Source organism: Ambystoma mexicanum, chromosome 6p (assembly GCF_040938575.1).
Source record: "Ambystoma mexicanum isolate Mex_15411 chromosome 6p, UKY_AmexF1_1, whole genome shotgun sequence".
NCBI classification, from domain to species: Eukaryota; Metazoa; Chordata; class Amphibia; order Caudata; family Ambystomatidae; genus Ambystoma; species Ambystoma mexicanum.
Genome location: NC_090935.1, coordinates 600,485,010 through 600,506,375, shown reverse-complemented (window position 1 = coordinate 600,506,375; position 21,366 = coordinate 600,485,010). Strand labels below are relative to the sequence as shown.

At 48.7% G+C, this 21,366-nt stretch overlaps 1 protein-coding gene and 1 non-coding gene across 23 annotated transcripts in view; both read right to left on the bottom strand.

Annotated features, from left to right (window-relative positions):
* SDHAF1 (succinate dehydrogenase complex assembly factor 1) overlaps nucleotides 1–21,366 on the bottom strand; it is a 172,136-nt gene that overhangs the window by 140,309 nt on the left and 10,461 nt on the right. For 3 of the 22 annotated variants that reach the window (XR_011280642.1, XR_011280643.1, XM_069627439.1), the window contains exons 1-4: nucleotides 2,528–2,630; nucleotides 1,132–1,223; nucleotides 949–1,035; nucleotides 151–240 (exon numbers count right to left, since the gene is read on the bottom strand). Coding sequence is in view for 7 of the 22 variants with exons in the window: in XM_069627433.1 (XP_069483534.1) it covers nucleotides 30–54; nucleotides 151–240; nucleotides 949–1,035; nucleotides 1,132–1,223; nucleotides 2,528–2,568 (335 nt within the window). In the remaining 15 variants the exon portion in view is untranslated. Of the gene's footprint in view, nucleotides 1–29; nucleotides 55–150; nucleotides 241–948; nucleotides 1,036–1,131; nucleotides 1,224–2,527; nucleotides 2,755–6,788; nucleotides 6,869–21,366 lie in introns of those variants that run through there. The other 19 variants (XR_011280644.1, XR_011280645.1, XR_011280651.1 and 16 more) reach the window with 15 other exon arrangements.
* Nucleotides 2,451–2,542, bottom strand: LOC138512413 (small nucleolar RNA SNORA47). The gene has a single exon (XR_011281242.1). It is a non-coding gene; the product is annotated as a small nucleolar RNA SNORA47 (small nucleolar RNA).

Genomic DNA, 21,366 nt, shown 5'->3' with positions numbered 1-21,366 from the left:
AATTTCATTACTGGACATATGACCCGCATAGCGGCCGTAGTTTGCCTGGACTCCCTTTATGGAAATGGGACATCAAAAATACAAGTTGATGGCTACAGTGTTCAGACTGTACACAGTTAAACAAGCATCTGCCGGGGACTTAACACATACCTGTGCTTGGATGTCGTGCCTGTACAGGGCCCCCAGTGATACAAAGTTCCTTCAGACTGCAGTTGCAGATTTTGTTTGTGAGAAATTCTCCTAAGGATAAACGAGCGTATGTTAATTATTACAATTCATTTTCCAACATTTATTGAGATGCAAGTTGAACAAATATGTAACAGATGGGTGTTGAAACGTGGCAGATGGTAGATCTGAAAGGGTTGGTCTTATGTCCCCCCCCCCCCCCCTTGCCTTACAGATCCACCAGAGCTCCAAGTGACCACGCAGGTGGTGACAGTGTGCAGGATAAAAACCTTTAACATAAAGGCAGGTTGTCATCCAAAGATCCATTGTTGGCACTGTATAGCTTCCAATATAAATATTTCAAGCAGCACATTCAACCTGGGTCATAAATGTTCGGGGAAAGGCTTGAGGAAAATAAGAATGCTACTAGATTCCGCACACAGGGGAATTTGCCCTTTTTTCATCCCCAAGTGACAACAGCTCCCAGCTCTAAACCGTGGGACATATTACAGTGTTTTGCTCAGACACAGCAAGAATTGAGCTACAGCAATTTTTTCCTCTCCCTTCTTCCCTCCCTCCACCTGCCCAAGGGTTTGAAATTATCCGATGAGCGAGCGCTAAAACAAGCTACTGGATGCGAGCATCAGCCAGTATGCAGGCGCTACCACTGGGGAACCAGGAGCGAGCACTCAGCACACCGCAAATCTAGATTCCATATAAAATGCACACTAACTTTTTGTCCATTATGAACGATTAATTGTTTTTAAAAGGTGTCCTACTTACTCTTCATTAGCATTCTCAAATCCTCAAAGTTAGTGCTAGCCAGATGGTGGCACCGAAAATATAGCACCCGTAGTTTGCCTGGACTCCCTTTATGGAAATGGGACATCAAAAATACAAGTTGATGGCTACAGGGTTGAGACTGTGCACAGTTAAACAAGCATCTGCCGGGGACTTAACACATACCTGTGCTTGGATGTCGTGCCTGTACAGGGCCCCCAGTGATGCACAATGCTCCTTCAGACCGCAGTTGCAGATTTTGTTTGTGAGAAATTCTCCTAAGAATAAATGACCGTATGTTACTTATTACAATTGATTTTCCAACATTTATTGAGATGCAGGTTGCACAACAGATGGGTGATGAAACGTGGCAGATCGGTAGATCTGAAAGGTTTGGTCCGATGACCCCCCCCCCCTTGCCTTACAGAGGTCCAAGTGACCACGCAGCTGGTGACAGTGTACAGAAAACCTTTAAGGCAGGTTGTCATCCAAAGATCTATTGTTGGCACTGGTCTGTATAGCATCCAATATAAATATTTCAAGCAGCACATTGAACGCTTACAACCTGGGTCATAAGTTCGGGGAAAGGCTTGAGGAAAATATGCTACTAGATTCCGCACACAGGGGAATTTGCCCTTTTTTCCATCCCCAAGTGACCACAGCTCCCAGCTCTAAACCGTGGGACATATTACAGTGTTTTGCCCAGACACAGCAAGAATTAAGCTTCATCAATTTTTTCCTCTACCTGCTTTCCTTCCTCCACCTGCACCCCCCCCTCCCCACCCCCCAGGGTCTTTTTGTCCATTATGAACGATTAATTGCGTTTAAAAGGTGTCCTACTTACTCTTCATTCTCATTCTCAAATCCTCAAAGTTAGTGCTAGCCAGATGGTGGCACCGAAAATATTGGGCAATTCGATTTTTGGGGCATCCGAGAGATTATTGTGGCAGGCCTATGGGGGTCTTCTGCGCATCTCCTTTTATTTCATCTCCACTTCTTGAGAGTGCAGGGTTCAACATTGAGGGGAACAGGGGGCGATTTAGCTCCTGCTTTTGGCCTAGGAAAGGATCGTTAGCTTGCCACTGACAGCTACTTTTTGGCTCTCCAGGCTAATTGGTGCCACACATACATTTGTGACATTAACATTGAAAGTTTTGGAATTTGTGTAGAGAAGAATTCTAACACATGTAGAAGAAATGTAAAACAATGGATTAGAGAGAACGGACAGTACATTTTCATCCCGTTTACAGCATGCAATGTGCTCACTCCTGGTTCACCAGCGGTAGCTTCTGCTTGCTGGGTGATACCAGACAACCAGAAGCTGGTTTCAGCTCCTGTCATCAAATCTTAAATTTGAACCCTTAAGTTTATTCCTATGGGACACAAGGGTTACCCCAGTCCAGTAGTAGTTCTCTGCTCGATTACCGCTCCTACCCCCACCAAGCCCCAAAACACAGGGACAAACAATGTGATTGCAAAATGCACTATAGCTTTTCACATGACGAAAAGTCTGAGCTGCTTTTGCATTGCTTTACTTTTGGAGGTTATAACCAGTAATAAGTCGTATGAAGAACGGCTTTACCTTCTCAATCCTCCATCAACAATTATTAAACCAATTTTCATTACTGGACTTCACCCGCATAACGGCCTCAGTTTTCCTACACACCCTTTATGGAAAGGCGACAACAAAAGTTGATGGCTACAGTGTTGAGACTGCACAGTTACACTATTAAGTATTTGCCGGGGACTGAACACATTCCGGTGCTTGGATGTCGTGCCTGTACAGGGCACCCACTGATACACAAAGCTCCTTCAGACCGCAGTTGTAGATTTTGTTTGTGAGAAATTCTCCCAAGGATAAATGATCGTATGTTACTAACAATTGATTTTCCAACCTTTATTTAACACACGTTTAGCAACAAGCTTTGTGTATACAACATAACCAACAATACAGTACAATTTTCTGGGTGAAAATACATAAATAAATAAGTCATTCATTATTCTAATATGAAGTTGAAAATAAAAAACATGTTTAAACACAATAAGAGAACATTCAGCATAAAACCACTATTCAAGTCAGTCTTCATAATTTCAGTACACTTCCAGTAACATTTTACTACATAAAATACCAATTAAAAACACAGCCACTAAAAAAAAAAAAAAAAAAAAAAAAAAAAAATGCAGGCCACATCTTACTAAGATCATCTATACTGAATCTGTTGTCGTACTCTTTAGGTATTTCCAACGCAAGTGCTAGGCTTTCGCAATCAAGTAAGAGATTTACTGAAGTTCCAAGAATATCAATTCCACACAGCCTGCAGTAGCGTTTGTCACGTGGAATCCCCAACTGGGCACCCTGGGTCAGTAAGGCAATACTCACATTAAATTTGAGCAGTACATATTGCCTTGCAATTGCACTATTTAGGTATGGAGTTATGTATTGTGGCTTGAACCCTTTACTTAAAGTATATTCCCAAAAATTGGTGTGATTTTTTTTGTGGCAAACAGGTTGTTCTTTACTATGTTCATACATCTTTTGCTTAATATGGAAAGGGGACATCAAAAATACAAGTTGATGGCTACAGTGTTGGGATTGTGCACAGTTACACCTCTTAAACATCTGCCGGGAAACACATACATGTGCTTGGATGTCATGCCTGTACGGGGCCCCCAGTGATACACAAAGCTCCTTCAGACCGCAGTTGCAGATTTGGTTTGTGAGAAATTCTCCCAAGGATAAATGAACGTATGTTACTTATTACAATTGAGTGAACAGTTATTGAGCTGCAGGTTGCACAAATATTTAACAGATGGGTGTTGAAACATGTGGCTGATTGGTAGATCTGAAAGGTTTGGTCCGATGACCACCTTGCCTTACAGATCCGCAAGAGCGCCAAGTGAACACAGGTGTTGACAGTGTGCGGTATAAAAACCTTGAAGGAGGGACCGAGAGGGGGAGATATCCATAAGAAACTGTTACAAAGGGAGATTATATGGATTGATTTGTTGGACTGTTTTAGCCCTAGGGGTATGAACTGCGAGTTTGATCTTATGTGCTTCTTATAATGTGATTGAGCCCTAAAATGTGATTGAGCCCTAATGCTCAACCGGAGAGGGTTCTGGGAACATCTGGAATTAATGAACTGTACTATGAATTTACATGCGCCCAATACCCCCAGCGCGGTTGATCACCTAGAGTGTGAGCGGTCCATGAACCGAATTAGGTGTGCTTGTAAAGATGATGCCTACAATGTATATTTTCTATATTTGTATATATGTATATATGTATATATATTGTATATTGTGCGAGGGGGGGGCACCACACAGTTTAACTGTGGTGCCCCTCCTCTAGTTTCTTAACTTTTTGTGCATCACCCCTGTGGTCCACGCAAGTCAGGACTCACTGTATCCTGAATGTCCTGTACACGATAATGGTGCCCTTCTACCTCCGATATACCCTTGCAGAGTCCAAGACAATTTATATGGATTTTAGAACTTTGGAGTTCCTTTCATGCTCCTATGGAAACCCCTCTGGCCCCCGCCCCACCCCCAACACCAGTTCTCGTCTATAGAGAGCCGCCCAAAGACATTGTCTCATTAATCCCATTAACTATTGGAAGGATGCACGGTCCGCTATACTGCTTGAAGCGGGTAACATGTACTGGATTAGGGAGAGGAACTTCTCCCCGGGCTGTCCTGGACCCGATACCGTGGTTGAAACGCGCATGCGCGCCGCTCCCATGGCAACCGAGGATGCATTAGCGTGCCACGGGTGTACAAGTATCACAAGAGATGAATAACTAGTGCTATAAAGAAATCGATTTAGCGATGTCTTATGCACATATACACTGTGACGATTAACTGACAGACAGTTGCTTTGTGTAGATCCAGAAGTCCCACACAAAGATGGCGACTTCAGCTGGGACGCGCATGCGCACCGTCCATGGCGACCATTTACACGGGGCAGAGGCGAGCAGCGCGTCTTGGTGATGGGCTGCTCGGCTTCTGCTCAGGGTCTGAATCGCCAGGTAAGTGATCCGGAGGGGGGGACACTATTTCCACCCCAATACTAACTGATACAGGCACACATTTGTATAAGTGACCTTGCATATCATGGCTACGATGGCAACCGATCGCATTGGACCTCCATTACTTAAATGTAACATCTTCCTGTATCGAACTATGGGCACTTGCTCTAGATGCACGAGAGTCTTGACAGCAATACTGGGAGTGCTATATAGTATTTGGTCCTGACCCGGGTTCCCTGTAAATTACAGACATCCATTTGGGAGTCTACCCGCCATCACCTCTTCGCTGTCCGGGGACTAGGAGGTGTTCTCCAGACCGGACAACAACCAATGAGTTCCTTTATTCTACCATTAAGGTCAGTGTGCGTTTCACTTATACTTCAACTCCAACTACTCCTTAATTACACAGATCTAATTAGTATATTCTTATCGCTTTTAGGACTAACCTAGAGAAATCATCCTGAACATATTGTGAAAGTTTAACACGTCCTGCCCTGAAGATGGATTAGCACAATCCGAAACGCGTTGGCACCCACTACCACATAGGAGAGTTTCTCTACGTTGATTGACTGAGCAGAATGTACTGTATTGCTCAGAACAAAACAAGAGTTATGGGAAATTATGGAATTTCTGCACAGCTATTGTATATTCCTCTAGGTGAATTAGGGAACTATTTCAGCTCAACTGTTATTGTTGCTTGTAATACCACATTGTATATGCTTTTCTAAATTTGTATCCCACACTGTGCGTCTAACAGTGTGGTGGAAATTGAGTGTGATATATAAAAACACTATTCTTTACCCGTTTTAGCCTGCCTCAAGTCAGTTTGGTGTTACCGGACTATATCCTAGCGAATGGACAGGAATATGTGTCCAATTAATATGTTTTATTAACAATTATTGTGCAATGAAATGGAGGAAAAAGTCTGAATATTTTTGTCTGTAAATAACCAAACACAACCAACTATCTGGGCTAATTGGCTCCTTTCAGGAGCTTATGAACACCAAATTGTGAAATTACGTTTGGGATTATATCCCATTGGGAGTGCAGCATGGGGCTACCGGTCGGCAACGTCCGATGTTTGTTTTGTGTTTCATATTTTGGATCCCAAGTGGCCTCAAGATCTTCCGAGCTGCACCTGAAGCACCTCTTACTAAGCTACACACATTACCTACACGTCCCACAACATTACACGCATCAGAAGAATTTTTGACATTTTGTTGTGCCTCCCATCCCACAACTTGTCTATCGGTATAAAAACCTCCACATAAAGGACAGGTTGTCATCCAAGGATCTATTGTTGGCACTGGTCTGTATAGCTTCCAATATAAATATTTCAAGCAGCACATTCAACGCTTACAACCTGGGTCATGAATGTTTGTTGAAAGGCTTGAAGAAAATACCTGTTCTAGAATGTTACTATACTCGCACAGGGGAATTTGCTCTTTTTTCGTCCCCATATGAGAAAGTAAAACCACAGCCCCCAGATCTAAACCGTGAGACATATTAGTGTTGGTTAGCTCAGACGCAGCAAGAATTACGCTACAACCCCAATTTATTTTTTCCTCCCCCTTCCTTACTCCCTTCCTCCCCCTTCACCCTCCAACCCCCCAATGGTTTGAAATTATCATAAGAGCAGACGCTAAAACCAGCTTCTGGGTGAGAGCATCACCCAGTATGCAGGAGCTACCATTAGGGAACCAGGAGCGGGCACTCAGCGCAACGCAAATCTAGCTTCTATATGATGCACGCTAACTTTCTGTCCATTATGAACGATTCATTACGTTTAAAATGTGTATGAGGTGTCCTACTTACTCTTCATTAGCATTCTCAAATCCTCAAAGTTAGTGCTAGCCAGATGGTGGCACCGAAAATATTGGGCAATTAGATTTTTGGGGCATCCGAAGGATTGTTGTGTTGGGCCTGTGGGGGTCTTCTGCGCATCTCCACTTCTTGAGAGTGCAGGGTTCAAAATTGAGGGGAGCAGGGGGCAGTTTAGCTCCTGCTTTTGGCCTAGGAGAGGATCGTTAGCTTGCCACCAACAGCTACTTTTTGGCTCTCCAGGCTAACATTTGTGACATTAACAGAGCGTTTTGGAATTTGTATTCTAACACGTGTGGAAGAAAGGTAAAGCATAATGGATTAGAGAGAATGGAAAAGTTTGAATCTCACGCACAAGTTAAATTTACAGCATACAATGTGCTCACTCCTGGTTCGCCAGAGGTAGCGTCTGCCTACTGGGTGATACCAGACTACCAGAAGCTGGTTTCAGCTACTGTCATCAAATGTTAAATTTGCACCGTTATTAAGTTTATTGCTATGGGACACAAGCGTTACCCCAATCCAGTAGTCATACGTATGATAGCCATTTTTGTTGGGTGTAATGTGGATCGCCCTTGTATGTGATGTGACATCTTACTTTAGTGACATGCAATGTGATCAGAGTTGATGGTTCACATTCCTACTGTAAATGTTAGTAGCTTATTATTGCTTAACTGGACTATATGATATAATGATAAATATTGAACATTAATTCCTAGGACGGTATGTATTGGGGTATGTTGGTGTAGTGTGCCATGTGCGCCATTACAGTTTGGCAGTCTTTGCAGCCGGATCAGATTACTCTCCTGTTTGCTGCTAATTGGAAGTGCTTCGTGTTGGATTGAGATACACCCACTCCAGTTTTAAACAGCACTTCGGTTCTGCACTTAACAGTATCTCGGTTATGTCGATAACTAGTTAAAAAAATAATAAACCTTATTTAGTGCTGCTTCCGCCTTGTGACTGTGGTCGTCATGTATAACATTAAAAGTAAGTCGGCCCCTGTATCATCAGAGCCGATCCGTGGCTGTTGCCAAAGTAAACACTGAAGAAAGACTGCGAGTCAGAAAACAAATTTAACTAAAAAGCGTCATCGGGCATGAGACGCCAGAGCGCTTAAAGGAAGCCAGCCATGTTCCTGCAGATAGACGGCTACAAGGAACCCATAAAATGAAAAATACAGTAAAAAATATAAAAAGCAACAATAACGTATGCGTATCTAGTGTCTTGAGAAAGGGCGTCCAGTCACCGCCCAACTCGAATCAACAGTCAAAAAGGAAAGGAATAAATCCGAAATGAAACCAATGAAACTACCACAAACAAGAGTTCATATAGACAGTCAATCCTATGATTCAAAAGACGGCATGGGGAAGGTTGCCCATTATCCTAGCTTTTATTTGCCTTTTAACGTTTGTGTTAAACGCGATTCTAAAAGTTGGTTTGGAATTGCATTTTTATGCCCACACTGCACATTACAACTCCAGATCTCACGGCAAGGAGTTGGACAGTGAAGAGAGGGTCCCCTGAATGGCCCTGGTGTCCTGTCCCCTATGCGCATGTCAGCCCGAAGGATGAGAAACAGGAGATTCCAGTCGCTATTTGGCCAACCCCCAGGGGGACCGGTGTATTCCGCGTTTGAGAACAGATAGACAACCGCTCAAACCTTATCCAGCCGATGTTCGCTGATACAGGTGCCTCATCACTGGACCAGGTGGACTAATGTCACAAAATAAATCCCAGCACAAAGTTACAGACACACATGCATACACCGTTCTGTAGATAGAGGACAGATACATATACATACTGTCAGAATCCTAGCCAAACGCAGAAAAGCAAGAAAGCAAAGTTCACCCAGAGCAAGCTTGCCTATTGCCAGTAACCATATGGAGCTACAGGAACGTATAAGGGACCTGGAAGGGCCAGAGTACTACTAACCTCTAAAGAAAATAATACCATATATAGGGGAAACCATGGAATGACTAGTGATGCAGACTCGCAGCGTGAAGCCCAGCACCAGTGCTCGCAGCCAAAAACAAGGGGAAAATTCCTGTCTCCCGGGGCAGGGAATCACCTGCAAAATAACCAAATAAAATCCTCAGTAATTATAGACTGAAAAGCTCAGTTTCACGGTCCTCACCCACGTGCCTCAGCCCAGCTGAATAATGGCCATTTACCAGAAATTGGAAGAGAAGCAGTTTCCAGCGAAGACAGACAGAATCCTGGGCTGGTGTATGAGGATATGAGGGCAAATGGTAGCCTTGCGACCCTGCAACAATGTAATAGATGGTTTTTGGGGAAGTCTCAAGCGAACTCACCCGACATCGGAAGATCAATCCAACAACTCATAGGGGATCTTTATAGGTATTATTACCCGAGCTACTCAATGGGTTTGGTTCTTAGTTTTTTTTTTGGGAAGGGTTGGGAATTGTGACATTACGGGATAAAAGTTTGACACACACTCAGGAGCCGTGCTTGCTGGAGATTGTGATCTCCTGTATGATCCCCGTCTGTTTGGGAAACAGTTCCCACTTGCCCCATGGCAGAGTCCTCAGTCATTGCCAGGGGAGGGCTCGATGGGCCCTGGGTACTCTGCTATGAATTTGTGGTATGAACCCCCGGTCCTCTGGCATACCTAACAAATTGTTAGCAGAGGGCAGTTTGCTATGTTCGATCGGCACAGAGCCCTCTCTTCCGTCAACACCTGGAGGGCTGTGAGGTGACCCATGGAAAACTAGGACCCCACAGAAGGTGCACCCCGTGAAAAGGCCATAAGGAGCCGCCTTGGAGAAAATCCTGTCTGTGGAACCCCCAGCAGACGGAAGGGTGGAGTGGCAGATTTGGGGAGAGTCGGTGGCCGAGTGACATCAGCGGTGCAAGTATAGATTCAGCCATAAGGGAAGTGGGGTAGTGTTGAGTATTGGGTGGTAAGACGTAGAAGTGGAATTGTCTGTGGTTAGGGAACATTCGATATTAGTTGTAGCAGTTGGCCTAGACCTCAAGGGTACAGATGGCAAAAGTTATGTAAATATTGGATTTCCTGTGGGTTGGACATTGTAGCTCGGGACATGGCTGACGGTATCCCGGTGTATAGGGCTTAGCTAGCTTGAACCGCGGAAGGTGTTCTTATGGTTAAGTCTTGCAGAGGCGTTGTTAGGCAAGAATGGATGTAGTAACCCTGTGGGAGACTACACAACCCTTGTCCTCTTGGTATTAGGTAACCCACCTATTGGTATAGGCCTGTACTACACAAGATGGTAGTGTGACTGAGCAGCCAGGCTTCTCTCAAGAAGGGAAATTTGTGCTGTAGCAATGAAATCAACAAATACAAGCAGCCAAGTAACACCTATACTCAATAAATAAGCAGTCTTTAAAAAGGGCAATATATGTAGCAATCAAAAACAAACTGGACCCCCGGTTATGCTTCCATCAACATAGACGGTAACCTAATCACTGTGGCCAAAGACATTAAAACTTTAGGGTCGGAGGCCACCAGGGGGGCGCGCAGGCAATGGCTGCCTGATTATGCCGCTCCCGCCGTAGCTGGGCTGTAGCAGGGGATTGAGCCCACCCCGAAGCCCTCCAGGTGGACGAAGTAGGACGGAGGGGCGCTAGGAACCCCCCGGGCACCTAACGAGCAAAGGAGCGACGCTCGGGGCCCCGGACCAGCGAGAACGGGACCCGTGTCGGGCAGGGACGAGGCCGCTCCAAGCCTCGGCGACCGCGGCGCCGAAGAAGCGTGGAGGAGCTGCAGGGAAGCTGCGCGCACACCTCTCCCGCCTACCTCGACGGATCCCTCAACCCGATCGAGCACCTGGTCCAGGGCGGATCGTGGGTGTCGGAGCGATCAGCACCACGGACCCGCGCCCCTCCCCCCCGTCGATGGACAGAAATCAGCGCTGGGAAGACCCGCGCTGGTGACCCCCCTGGAGAGGAGCGGGAACCCCAGAACACCGGGGGGCCACCCCCAGCAGGACAGCCGGCCCCACGCCACAAAGTGAAGAGCCCAGGCGAGATTCCACTGGGCAGCCGCACGCCGTGAAGAAGCAAGGCCCGGAGCAGGAAGATCCTATGGGGTCGGGCAAGTGTGGTGCCCCGCCCGTGTTGAACCCGGGGCCCTGCTGCCCCCACGAGCGACGCACGGTCCCCGGGAGCGAGGCCCCCACCAGACCTTGGTGGGGCGTGTGCCCGCCCGGGGACGACAGCGTTTCCCCCCCACACGTGAGGACGGAGGTGTGGTGACGAGGGGGGCAGCCCATGTATCCTGGCCCATAAAGACCAGCGGCAGCCTAAGCGGACTGCGGCCCTTCGGCCCGGGTGTGTGGCCCCCACCTGGGGATGGTGGGGCGTGTGCCCGCCCGGCGCAGACTCCTTGCAGCAGCACGCAACGGTAAGGGAGGCGCGCGCCTCGCTCAGGGGCTCCCTACCACCGTCACGCCCCCGATCCGAGAGCCCCAGGAGGGGAACCACTGGCTAACCCGGGGGGGGGGAGCCCGATGGACTGGCGGCAAACCCTACAGGAATTCCGCTTTCAGGAGAGGCGCCCAGCAAGAGAAGCCCAAGCCCCCCCAAGGGACTTGCACAGTCAGACTCCAGGTCCCCCCACGTCCGCCATGGAAAGAGGCTTTGCCTCCATATTACAGGAGATCAGGGACATGCGATCTGACATTGCCCAGAAATTCGAGATCAAAGAGTAGACAAGGTCGAAGACAGACTGTTGCAGGTTGAGGCCAACCAGACATCGACGTCCGTAGAGATGGACCTAGGATTGGCCCTGGAGAAAAGAGGAGGAAAGGTCCAGGCAGATGGACGACTTTGAAAATAGGGAGAGGAGGAACACTCAGAATTTTCGGGGTACCGGAACAGGACGGGGAAACGGAAAGAGACATTACCCACGCGGTGAGAGACATCAACACCCTCCTCTTTGCCGAAGAGATGACCACGGAACCCACGTTCGACAGAGTGCACAGGGCTGGGGGGAGAGCAAGGACCCCGTTCTATCCTGGTCCGGTTCCACTACTACTCCGAAAAAACAAAAGGTGTTGGAGGAAGCCAGGAAGGCTCGGGAGATCACTTACAACAACGCTCAGATTTCAATCTACCAAGATCTCTCCGCCTACACCCTGGCCAAACGCAGGATGTGTCGCCCACTAACACTCCTGCTGAAAGAAAAGGGGGTCCGCTACCGCTGGGGCTACCCCTTCTCTGACCTTTGAGTACATGGGCCAGTGGTCAACCCCGACCACGGAGGATGACATACGAATGGCCATCCAGGACTACGTTGTGGATTCGGATCCCAGGAGGGCCCTGGCGGGGCCGGGGAGGGAAACCCCGGGGAGCCCGGGCCCGAAGGACAGGAGACGTAAAACCGGAGCAAGGAAATATAGGAAAATGAATACCCCATCACCAGTCAAGGAGGGGGAGCGGAACGACCCCGAGGATTGAGACCTGGGGAAACCCACCGAGTCATGTGGGACACTAAGAAAAGTCAGCGGATTCTTCATTAACAGCGTCCCTACGAACAGCAAGTATGGGGGAGCAATGAGGGGGACGGCACGGCTAGGAGGGAGGGGGGGGCTCACAGAAACACGCTTTCCACAGAATGCCCGGCTGCAGCGGGTAAGCTGGTGGTTCGGCCAGTAGCCGGGAATGGCAAAACTATTTGGCCGAACGCCAGGGAAGGGGGAGGGGGGACACGAAGTTGGGGTGGTTCAGTGACGGTTCAGGGAAGGGGGGCAGTTGGGTTTTTGTTCTTGGCCCACCCGGAGGGAAGGGGAGGGGGGAGTCGGGGCCCGAAAAGTCGAACCAAGGGAGCACATCAGGAAGAGCATGTCGAGTACGTTGACCGAGAGAGAGGAAGTCTTAGATTATGGCCGACAGTCTGCCCCCCCTGGGTGTGGGCTCCCTAAATGTACAGGGCTTAAATACCCCCACAAAGAGGTCCCTGGTCTGCAGGGAATTTAGAAGGGCCAACCTCGACTTTCTCTTCGTGCAAGAGACTCATTGGCCGCGAGTAATGAACTCAAAATGCAGGGAGGAATAGGGGAGGTCTTCAGTGCCTCCCATAAAGGCAAAAAGAGAGGGGTTGCCATCTTAGTATCGAGGAATACAGGCTTCGAGAACGAGGCCACGTTGAAAGACCCAGAGGGCCGTTACCTGATGTTACGGGGGTCCCTACAGGGGGCCCCACTCACCCTAGCTGTAATCTATGCCCCAAACGAAGGCCAGACCCTATTTTGGGAAAAGGTAGGGGACAAACTCAAGCACTTTGTCAATGGTTCGGCGGTGGTGGGGGGGGGGGGTGGACTTCAACATGGTCCTGGACCCTACCCGGGACAGAAAACGCACAGGCCCGCAGCCCTCCAGGGCATCAGACGAGACCATGGCGCGTAACTTCCAAGGGGTTAATCAAGACTTGGGACTGATGGACACGATCCCGATCCCCAGAACGAACACCCCCCCTTCACATACTACTCAGCCACCCACGAATCGTTCTCCAGGATAGATTATATCTTGGTGGACGAGATCCTGCACCCATTCACCTCAGGCCATAGGGTTGACCCCGTTCCCTGGTCCGACCACGATCTGGTCCGAATTACGATAGCAAGGGGAGGTTTAAGCGAACGCAGGGGGAGGTGGAAGTGCAACGACTCCCTGTTAAAGGACGAGGTACTAGCCCAGGATGCTCGAGGCCATCACAGATTTCTTTGACCTTAACGATAATGGGGAGGTAGGTGTACACACCCTATGGGATGCCTCTAAGGCCACTCTACGAGGAATCCTGATCAAAATGGGTGCCCAGAAAAAGAGGGAAAGGGAGGCCCAGGAGAGACTTCTGAGGGAGAAAATAGCCCAACTTCAACCGGGGGGGGCTCCCCACGGTCCCCTTGGACCGAGGCCAGGTGACCGCCCTGGAGGACTGTAGACTCCAGCTGAGGGACCTTCTCATCCACCAGACAGAGAAACCTCCAATTGGTCAAACAAAAGTATTATGAAAAAGGGGACAAGGCAGACAGGATTTTAGCTTGGAAGCTGAGGGAGGTACAGAGAGGCAGATTAGTGAAAGCAGTCAGGAGCAGGGGGGGGGTGAGAGATAGGTTACGACAACCCACATTGGGGAGGCCTTCCGCCAATACTACGAGAAATTATACTCGTCCGAATTTAACGGGAGGGAGGCAGAGATTGAGGGGTTTTTGAGCTCAATACAGATCCCGGCCCTATCAAGGGAGACGGCGGAGGGGTTGGAGGGCCCGGTGACGGAGTAAGTGGAGCGCGTGATCAGAGGGATGAAAGGGGGTACTTTCCCCGGCGAGGACGGCTACTCGGTCTATTTTTACAAAAGGTTCTGCTCAACCCTATCCCCCTACTTGGTTAGGGTATTCAATGCAGTGCTGGAAGGGGGACCCCTCCCGGACTCCATGATGGAGGCGATAATAGTGGTGCTCCCCAAGGACGGTAGGGACCCCTCGGAGTGCTCCTCCTACCGCCCAATTTCCTTGCTGAACACCGATGTAAAGATCCTGGCTAAGGTGATCAGGGGGCATATGGAGGGGGTCCTCCCGAAGCTGGTCCACGGAGACCAGGTGGGGTTCATTAGGGGGACGACAGGGCTGTGACAATATCCGAAAAACTATAGACCTGTTCCACTACGCCCAGGTGTTGGACCTTGACGCGTGCGTCTTTTATCACTCGACTCAGAAAAGGCATTTGAAAGGGTGGAGTGGAGATTCATGGAACTCACCCTCCAGAAAATGGGCTTCGGGGCACACATGGGTTGGGTGGCGGCGCTATATAGGGCTCCAAAGGCCAGGGTTCGGGAGCCTTTCCCCCTCTCGCGGGGAACGCGGCAGGGTTGCCCGCTCTCCCCCCTCATCTATGTCCTCACCATGGAACCCCTGGCCATAGCAGTCAGAGCACACCCAGACATCAGGGGGATCCAGAGAGGCGAAGTAGAATTTAAACTCTCCCTGTTCGCCGACGACATCCTGGCCTACCTGGTGGACCCGAGATCCTCGCCCCCCCCCCCTTCATGTCCCTGATGGCTGCATATGGTCGCCTCTCGGGGCTCAAGATTAATGCCTCTAAATCAGTCCTGCTCCCCATGAGAACAAGGGACCCGACCCTGGACTCCCTGTCCAGCCTGGGAGGGATAAAAGTGGGTAGGTCTTCCATCCGATACCTGGGCGTCCTCCTCACCCGGGACCTCTCCAGCCTCGCCGCAGCTAACTTTGACCCCGTAATGGCAATGGTCACTGCGGATCTGAGGAGATGGGGGTCAATGATCCTGTCCTGGTACGGCCGTATGACGGCTGTGAAGATGAACATACTCCCGCGCTTACTATATCTCTTCACTGCGCTCCCAACCAGTGTTCCCGACCAAACTTTCAGGGTCCTTCAGAATGCGGTGCGTGAGTTCATATGGCAGGGCAGGACCCAGAGGACAGCAAGTGCAATCCTGACCCTTCTGAGGGAGGAGGGAGGGTTCGGGCTACCGGACTTCCAACTCTACTTTCGCGCTGCCCAGTTGCGCGTACTCCTCGAACACATGAAGGAGGGGATGGGTACATACTGGACATACCTGGAGGACATGGACGCCCACCCACTCAAAGTCAGAGACCTCCTGTGGGCCCCAAGCAAATTCATTCCGAATAGACTAAAATCACACCCAACGCTGGGAGTCCTCTGGGCGATCTGGCGGGAAAGCCCCCAGACAGCGCATCTAACGTCATGGCCGTCACCGATGTCATCGCTCTGGGGTCACCCCCTTAGACTGGGAAGCAGGGGGTTTCGCAACGCTCAATCCTGGTCCGACTCGGGGATGGAATGGGCGGGGCAAATGTTCAAGGAGGGGGAATTCCGCCCCTATGAGGAAATGAGAAGCCTGGGGCAGGGGACCCTCTCCATTTTCGAATATCTCCGCCTGAAGGGGATCTTGTGCGACCAAGCCTGGGGACAGAACTTGAAAAGACAGTTGACCCCCTTCGAAAAACTCGTGGAGCGGCCTCCAGGAAGGGGGCGGCCTCCAGGAAGGGGGCGGCCTCCAGGAAGGGGGCGGCCTCCAGGAAGGGGGCGGCATCAGGGATGTATAGAATATTGAACACTGTCAACCTAGGGGAGAGGAGGAGGTTCCGCACCTTTTGGAACGATTTGGCGGGGGAGGAGATCTGAGGACGCCTGGGCCAGGATATTTAAGATAGCTTTCCATGGGAATTTATTCACAGCGGACATGGAACATAATTTCAAGATCCTGCAGGGTTGGCACAGGGATCCTGCGAAGTTGGCGAAAATGTTCACAGGAGTGTCCCCCGCATGTCCAAGGGGGTGTGATCAGGTTGGCACAAGAGGTCACATGTGGTGGCACTGCCCGAAAGTCCAGACATATTGGGCAGAGGTACGGGGCTGGATCGCTGAAATCACTGAGGAACTGCTCCCCCAGAACCCGCTAACAATGTTGCTGGGCCTCCCCCCAGAGGACACAGACATATCCAGATACCCAAGAATGTGGGAAACCATGCTGAGGGCGGGGAGGGTGGCCCTGGCACAAAAATGGAAGAGCCCGGAGACCCCATCGAAGGAGGTCTGGTTGAAAAAGGTCAAGAACATGTTTCTGATGGACAAATTGACAGCAATGATGAACAACAAGTTGGGCACATTCCAAGCGAACTGGTTCGGGGCACAGCAGACCTGGGGATGGGACGTTCATTGACCCACGAGGAGGAAAGAAGGAGGGATCGGGCGCCCACGGCCCGGGGCTTGGTGGACGATGTGCAGCCACAAACGGTCAACGTACAACTTTTTTCTCGTGCTCCGGACAAATAAAATTTCTGCAGCGTCTCCCCAGACAAGGAGACCCATCCGGGTCAAGTTTCGGGGGGGGGGGGGGAGGGAGGGGAAGGGAGGGTCTGTTCGGGGAGGGAGAGGGTTGTTGGCCCAGTTATTTGTATATCTTTTCGAATTTGCCTTGAGCCGTTTGTTGTATTATAAAAAATGCTAATAAAACAAAAGTTTAAAATAAAAAAAAAAACTTTAGGGTCTATCAAGATTACACACTTTCGCTCAAAAAACATGTGAACGTCACAGCCTCCTCCACAGCTTATACAAATAAGCTCATCAATGCCTGCAAACACGTCCTCTCGCCGTCCAGCTGCATTACACTAGCCATAGCGCTAGTACTCTCAAAAATGGACTGCTGCAACACTTTCTTGGCACCTCAGAACGCAATTTGAACAAACTGCAGGAGCTGCAGAATAATGCCCTCAGAGCGGCTAGGAGTATACCGCGGCACTCGTACATCCCCAGCTTTAGACAAGATGCCCAGCTTTAGACAAGATGCCCACTAGCTCCTCGTACGAGACAGAATCACCCTCAGATCCCTCGTCATCGTCCACAAATGCCTATCTAATGGCAACCCCAAATACTTGGCAAACAAGTTCAGCAAACGCCTCTACCAGACCAGCCAGACCTTTGTACTCCCACTACCTATCCATCCCCAAATTCTCCCAAAAAACAAAAAAGCAGGCGGCTCCAGATTTCTGCTCCTGGCCACCAAACAATGGAATGCTATACCACCGAACCTTCCTTTTGGACCTTCAGACCGAAAGCGAAGTCCTGGCTCTACAACAAGAACTCCACCACTGTCCGACACACTAATGTACTTTTAGCCTATGTCTGCCTCTCGACCACCAAGTAACCCGGTCAACTGCACTTACTGTTATTATCTTGTATGTCTTTACTCTCCTGTAACCTCCTTTAAGTCTCTGGCGCCCAGTTACCTCAGGGTTCAGTGCGCGGTGTAAATAAACTTAAAAATACTTGTCCAGAATCAACACAAAGCTAGTAGATTATTTAGAGATGCTTACTTCCTACACCCCATATCCCATGGTAGCCTGTGTTGCTGTGAGTGCGTGCCCCTCACCTTCCTTCTCATTGTCCTCCAAGCCATGACCACCTAAACTGACTTTCTGCATTTGTATGCTGCTGCCACCCTGCCACATGGGGTCAGGCAACCTGTATGTTTTTGCAAGCACATATGTAACTAAGTAAGCCTTCTGTAACAGCGCTGCGATGCCCAAGCGCTGTTGTGCACTTTATAAATGCAAATAAATAAAATACGAGAAGGTTCCACCCTACTGGGGAGAAATATGCTCACTGTTACACATCAACACGCCAGCATTAGTAGTTCTACACAAAGATATCAAAATAGACAAATTCACTAACATGAACTCTGCCAAAAGAGAGAAAGGGTCTGTAGAATTAACTAGGGTGAAGAGAGGGAACTTCATCAGCGGTGGGAGACTCTGGATGACATACCACCCGAGTGCTGATTGTTCAGCAAAACAAAAAGGTTTTCAGGCCCATCGTTCCTGCTGTACAGACATACACAAACGCAAAATGGCTCCAGATTACGAGGTGGGAGTGGATGCAAACCATAACGGTCAACTGCTTCAAAGCCATAAAAGAGCAGCTCCGAGCAGTAAGGTTGATGGCCCTTCCCAATAGGCATGTTCTGAATCTCCTCACAGCAATGGAAGGAGGGGTTTGTGCCAAGATCGGATCTTCTTGCTGTACGTTTGTCCAAGCAAATGAAGAAAACGGGATACTCACTGAGGCAGTTACCAGTACCACAAATACATGCCAAAATGGAGGAAGAAGCAAAAAGGTGCAGGTAAAGATGAAGGTTGGCTGTCATACATCTTCTCATAGATGGCCAACGGACTGAAAGTGTTGCTGGCAGCATTCATTTTAGTACTACTGACACTGCGCATCACAGAATGCCGATAGCCAGAAAACTGTATAGTAGAAAAAAACTTACAAAGAAGACGGATAATCGCAACCAGATATACCCCAAGAAAGCAAATAACAGGGTGTCCACTGTTCCCGACCGGAGTAGTGTTAGAGGATCCCAACATCTACAAAGAATATTGGGGGGGTGGGGAGTGGCAGTGGTGCAACCCGGAAGGAGACTGCTGTTACGTGACAGTTTATATGACCATGCACTAAGAGCTGGCTCCCGAGGGCGAAGCTGAATACATTTGGAGAATTGGTCGACAAGTCAACTCGAAGGGGGACTGAAGAGAGAGTACCCGGAATGGCCCTCGTGTCCCCTATGCGCATGTCAGCACGAAGGATGAGAAAGGAGAGATGCCAGTCGCTATTTGGCCAACCTCCCAGGGGGACCAGTGTATTCCATGTATAGGAACAGTTATTGTCTGACAGCCGTTTAAACCCTAACCAGTCGATGTCTTTGTGGATACAGGGGCCTCATCACTGGACCAGGATGACTAATGAGAAATGTCCAGACGTGATGAATCATTAGGGACAACACAACATAGCAGCGTTAGTCGCGAAGTAAACTCGCATCCCTACACAAAGTTACACAGACACACATGCATACACGAAGTAAATACCGTTCTGTAGAGGACAGATACATACTGTCAGTTTCCTTTTCACTAGCCAAACACAGAAATGCAAGAAAACAAAATTTACCCGGCGCACGATTGCAACCGCTTATTGCAACTAACCATATGGAGCTGCAGGAACGCATAAGGAACCTGAAATGCCGACTACTACAGACCTCTAAATAAAATGCAATATATAGGGAAACCATAGAATGACTAGTGAATTTACACGAAGCCACAGGCCTCGGCATGAGGGAAGAAGAGATGCAGACTCGTGAAGCCCAGAGCCAGTGCTCGCAGCCAAGGACAAGGGTGGGGGGAAATTCCTGGCTCTCGGGACAGGGAGCCACCTGCAAAATAACTGAATAAAAACCTCAGTTATTGAAGACCGAAAAGCTCAGTTTTGCAGTCCTCACCCACGTGACTCAGCCCAGCCAAATGGCCATTTACCCACGGTGGGAAGAGAAGCCGTTCCCGGCAAAGACAGAGACTCGATACATGCGTCATCCATCAAACATTGCAACTGGCAGGCACTCTCTCAAGCTTGGTGGCTATGTCAGTGGCAACAATGGGGACACAGTCTTTCCCATTACCTTGAAAAGGTACACCGAGCGCTGTGAACCAAACATGGTCCCATGCCTTAGGAGGCCCGCTCCAGCCAATCGGCATGCCCAAATCCTGGGGTGGTGTAGACGATACGAGGGCCAATGGTAATCCTGCGACCCTGCCACAATGTAATAGATCATTTTTGCGGAAGTCTCAGGGGAACCCACCCGACATGGGAAGACAAATCTAACAACTCATAGGGGATCTCTATAGGTGTTATTACCCAAGCTACCCAATGGGTCGGTTCAGGTTTTTTGGGAAGGGTTGGGAATTGTGACATCATTACAGGATAAAAGCTTGTGACACGAGCGCAGGAGCTGCGATTGCTGGAGATTGTGATTTCCTGTATGATACCTGTGCATTTGGGAAATCAAGAACAGGAAAAATCTTTGAGAATTATACTGAAATAACTAAATGCTTGGACTCTTCAAGTCCAACTCGGAGATTCGTTTCAGTCAGGCTTTGTAGCTGGTCTTGGTACAATTCCGAACATCATCACGCTAAATATGATCCGATCGGACTATGCCACTTGGAATCAACTACTATATTTAGCATTTGTTGATTTCCGAGTGGCATTTGACCCCATGGATCCCTTACTCTTGTACAACAAACTGGTTGATTGCCAACAATCACTCCTTGAACTGATCATGCAGTTGCATACGAATACAACCATGCAAGTTAGGTTAACCTTAGCAGGGCAACTGTAGAACTACCCATCGTGGCCTCAAGCAAGGGTGTATCCTTGCATCCAAAATTTTCAATATGTTCTTGTTTGATTGGATTGCAAAAACTGTTCAATGATCGATGCATATGTGGCAGCAAATCATCTTGTGATTAATACAGATAAGATCCAAATAAAGGTTTGTAAACCAAATGCTGGCAAAAAATACGGTTGTATAAATGCAAGTTACAGAATGTTGAACTCCTGAGAGTACCCCAATACAAGTATTAAATAGTGATAATAGCTGACACTGACAAGTGCGGTACATGAGCAAGCACTGAAAGTTAAATTACGCTCCCTAATCTCACAAGCAAAATTACTCATGGGAAAGTATGGAACATTTTCAGTACAACACATTATCTCATTTTACCAGCAAAAGGTGACTCCAATCCTAACATATGGCATAGAAGCCTTTGAAGAGTGAAAATCGAGATCACTCCTGCCCCCCCCTCACCCCAGTCACATCAACAGAAAGATCAGCAGGAAGAATAATGAGCGCACTCATCATTTTGCACCAGGCCCCAGTGCGCCCATGGGTGACAAATATGCTGAAAGACCCTCACTTCACCAACACTGCAGCCTTCATGCTACATTAGCTTCAAATGCAGCAGTGCCACCATGCAGAATTTACAAAACAAAAGAATTCCTGTTTAAAGGCTTGCAGATGCTCACATAAATTAACCTAACGGCACTATATCAATTCATACATTATCAAATGGCACAGTGTAAAGCCAAGTACACTTGTCGCACTGAACACCAGCCGCAGTGGGGATTCGTGCTGGCTTCAGGAATGCACCTCGCAAACCCAGGAGCAGCTCAAGGCCTTTCAGTAAAATTAAGATTTTCTTTG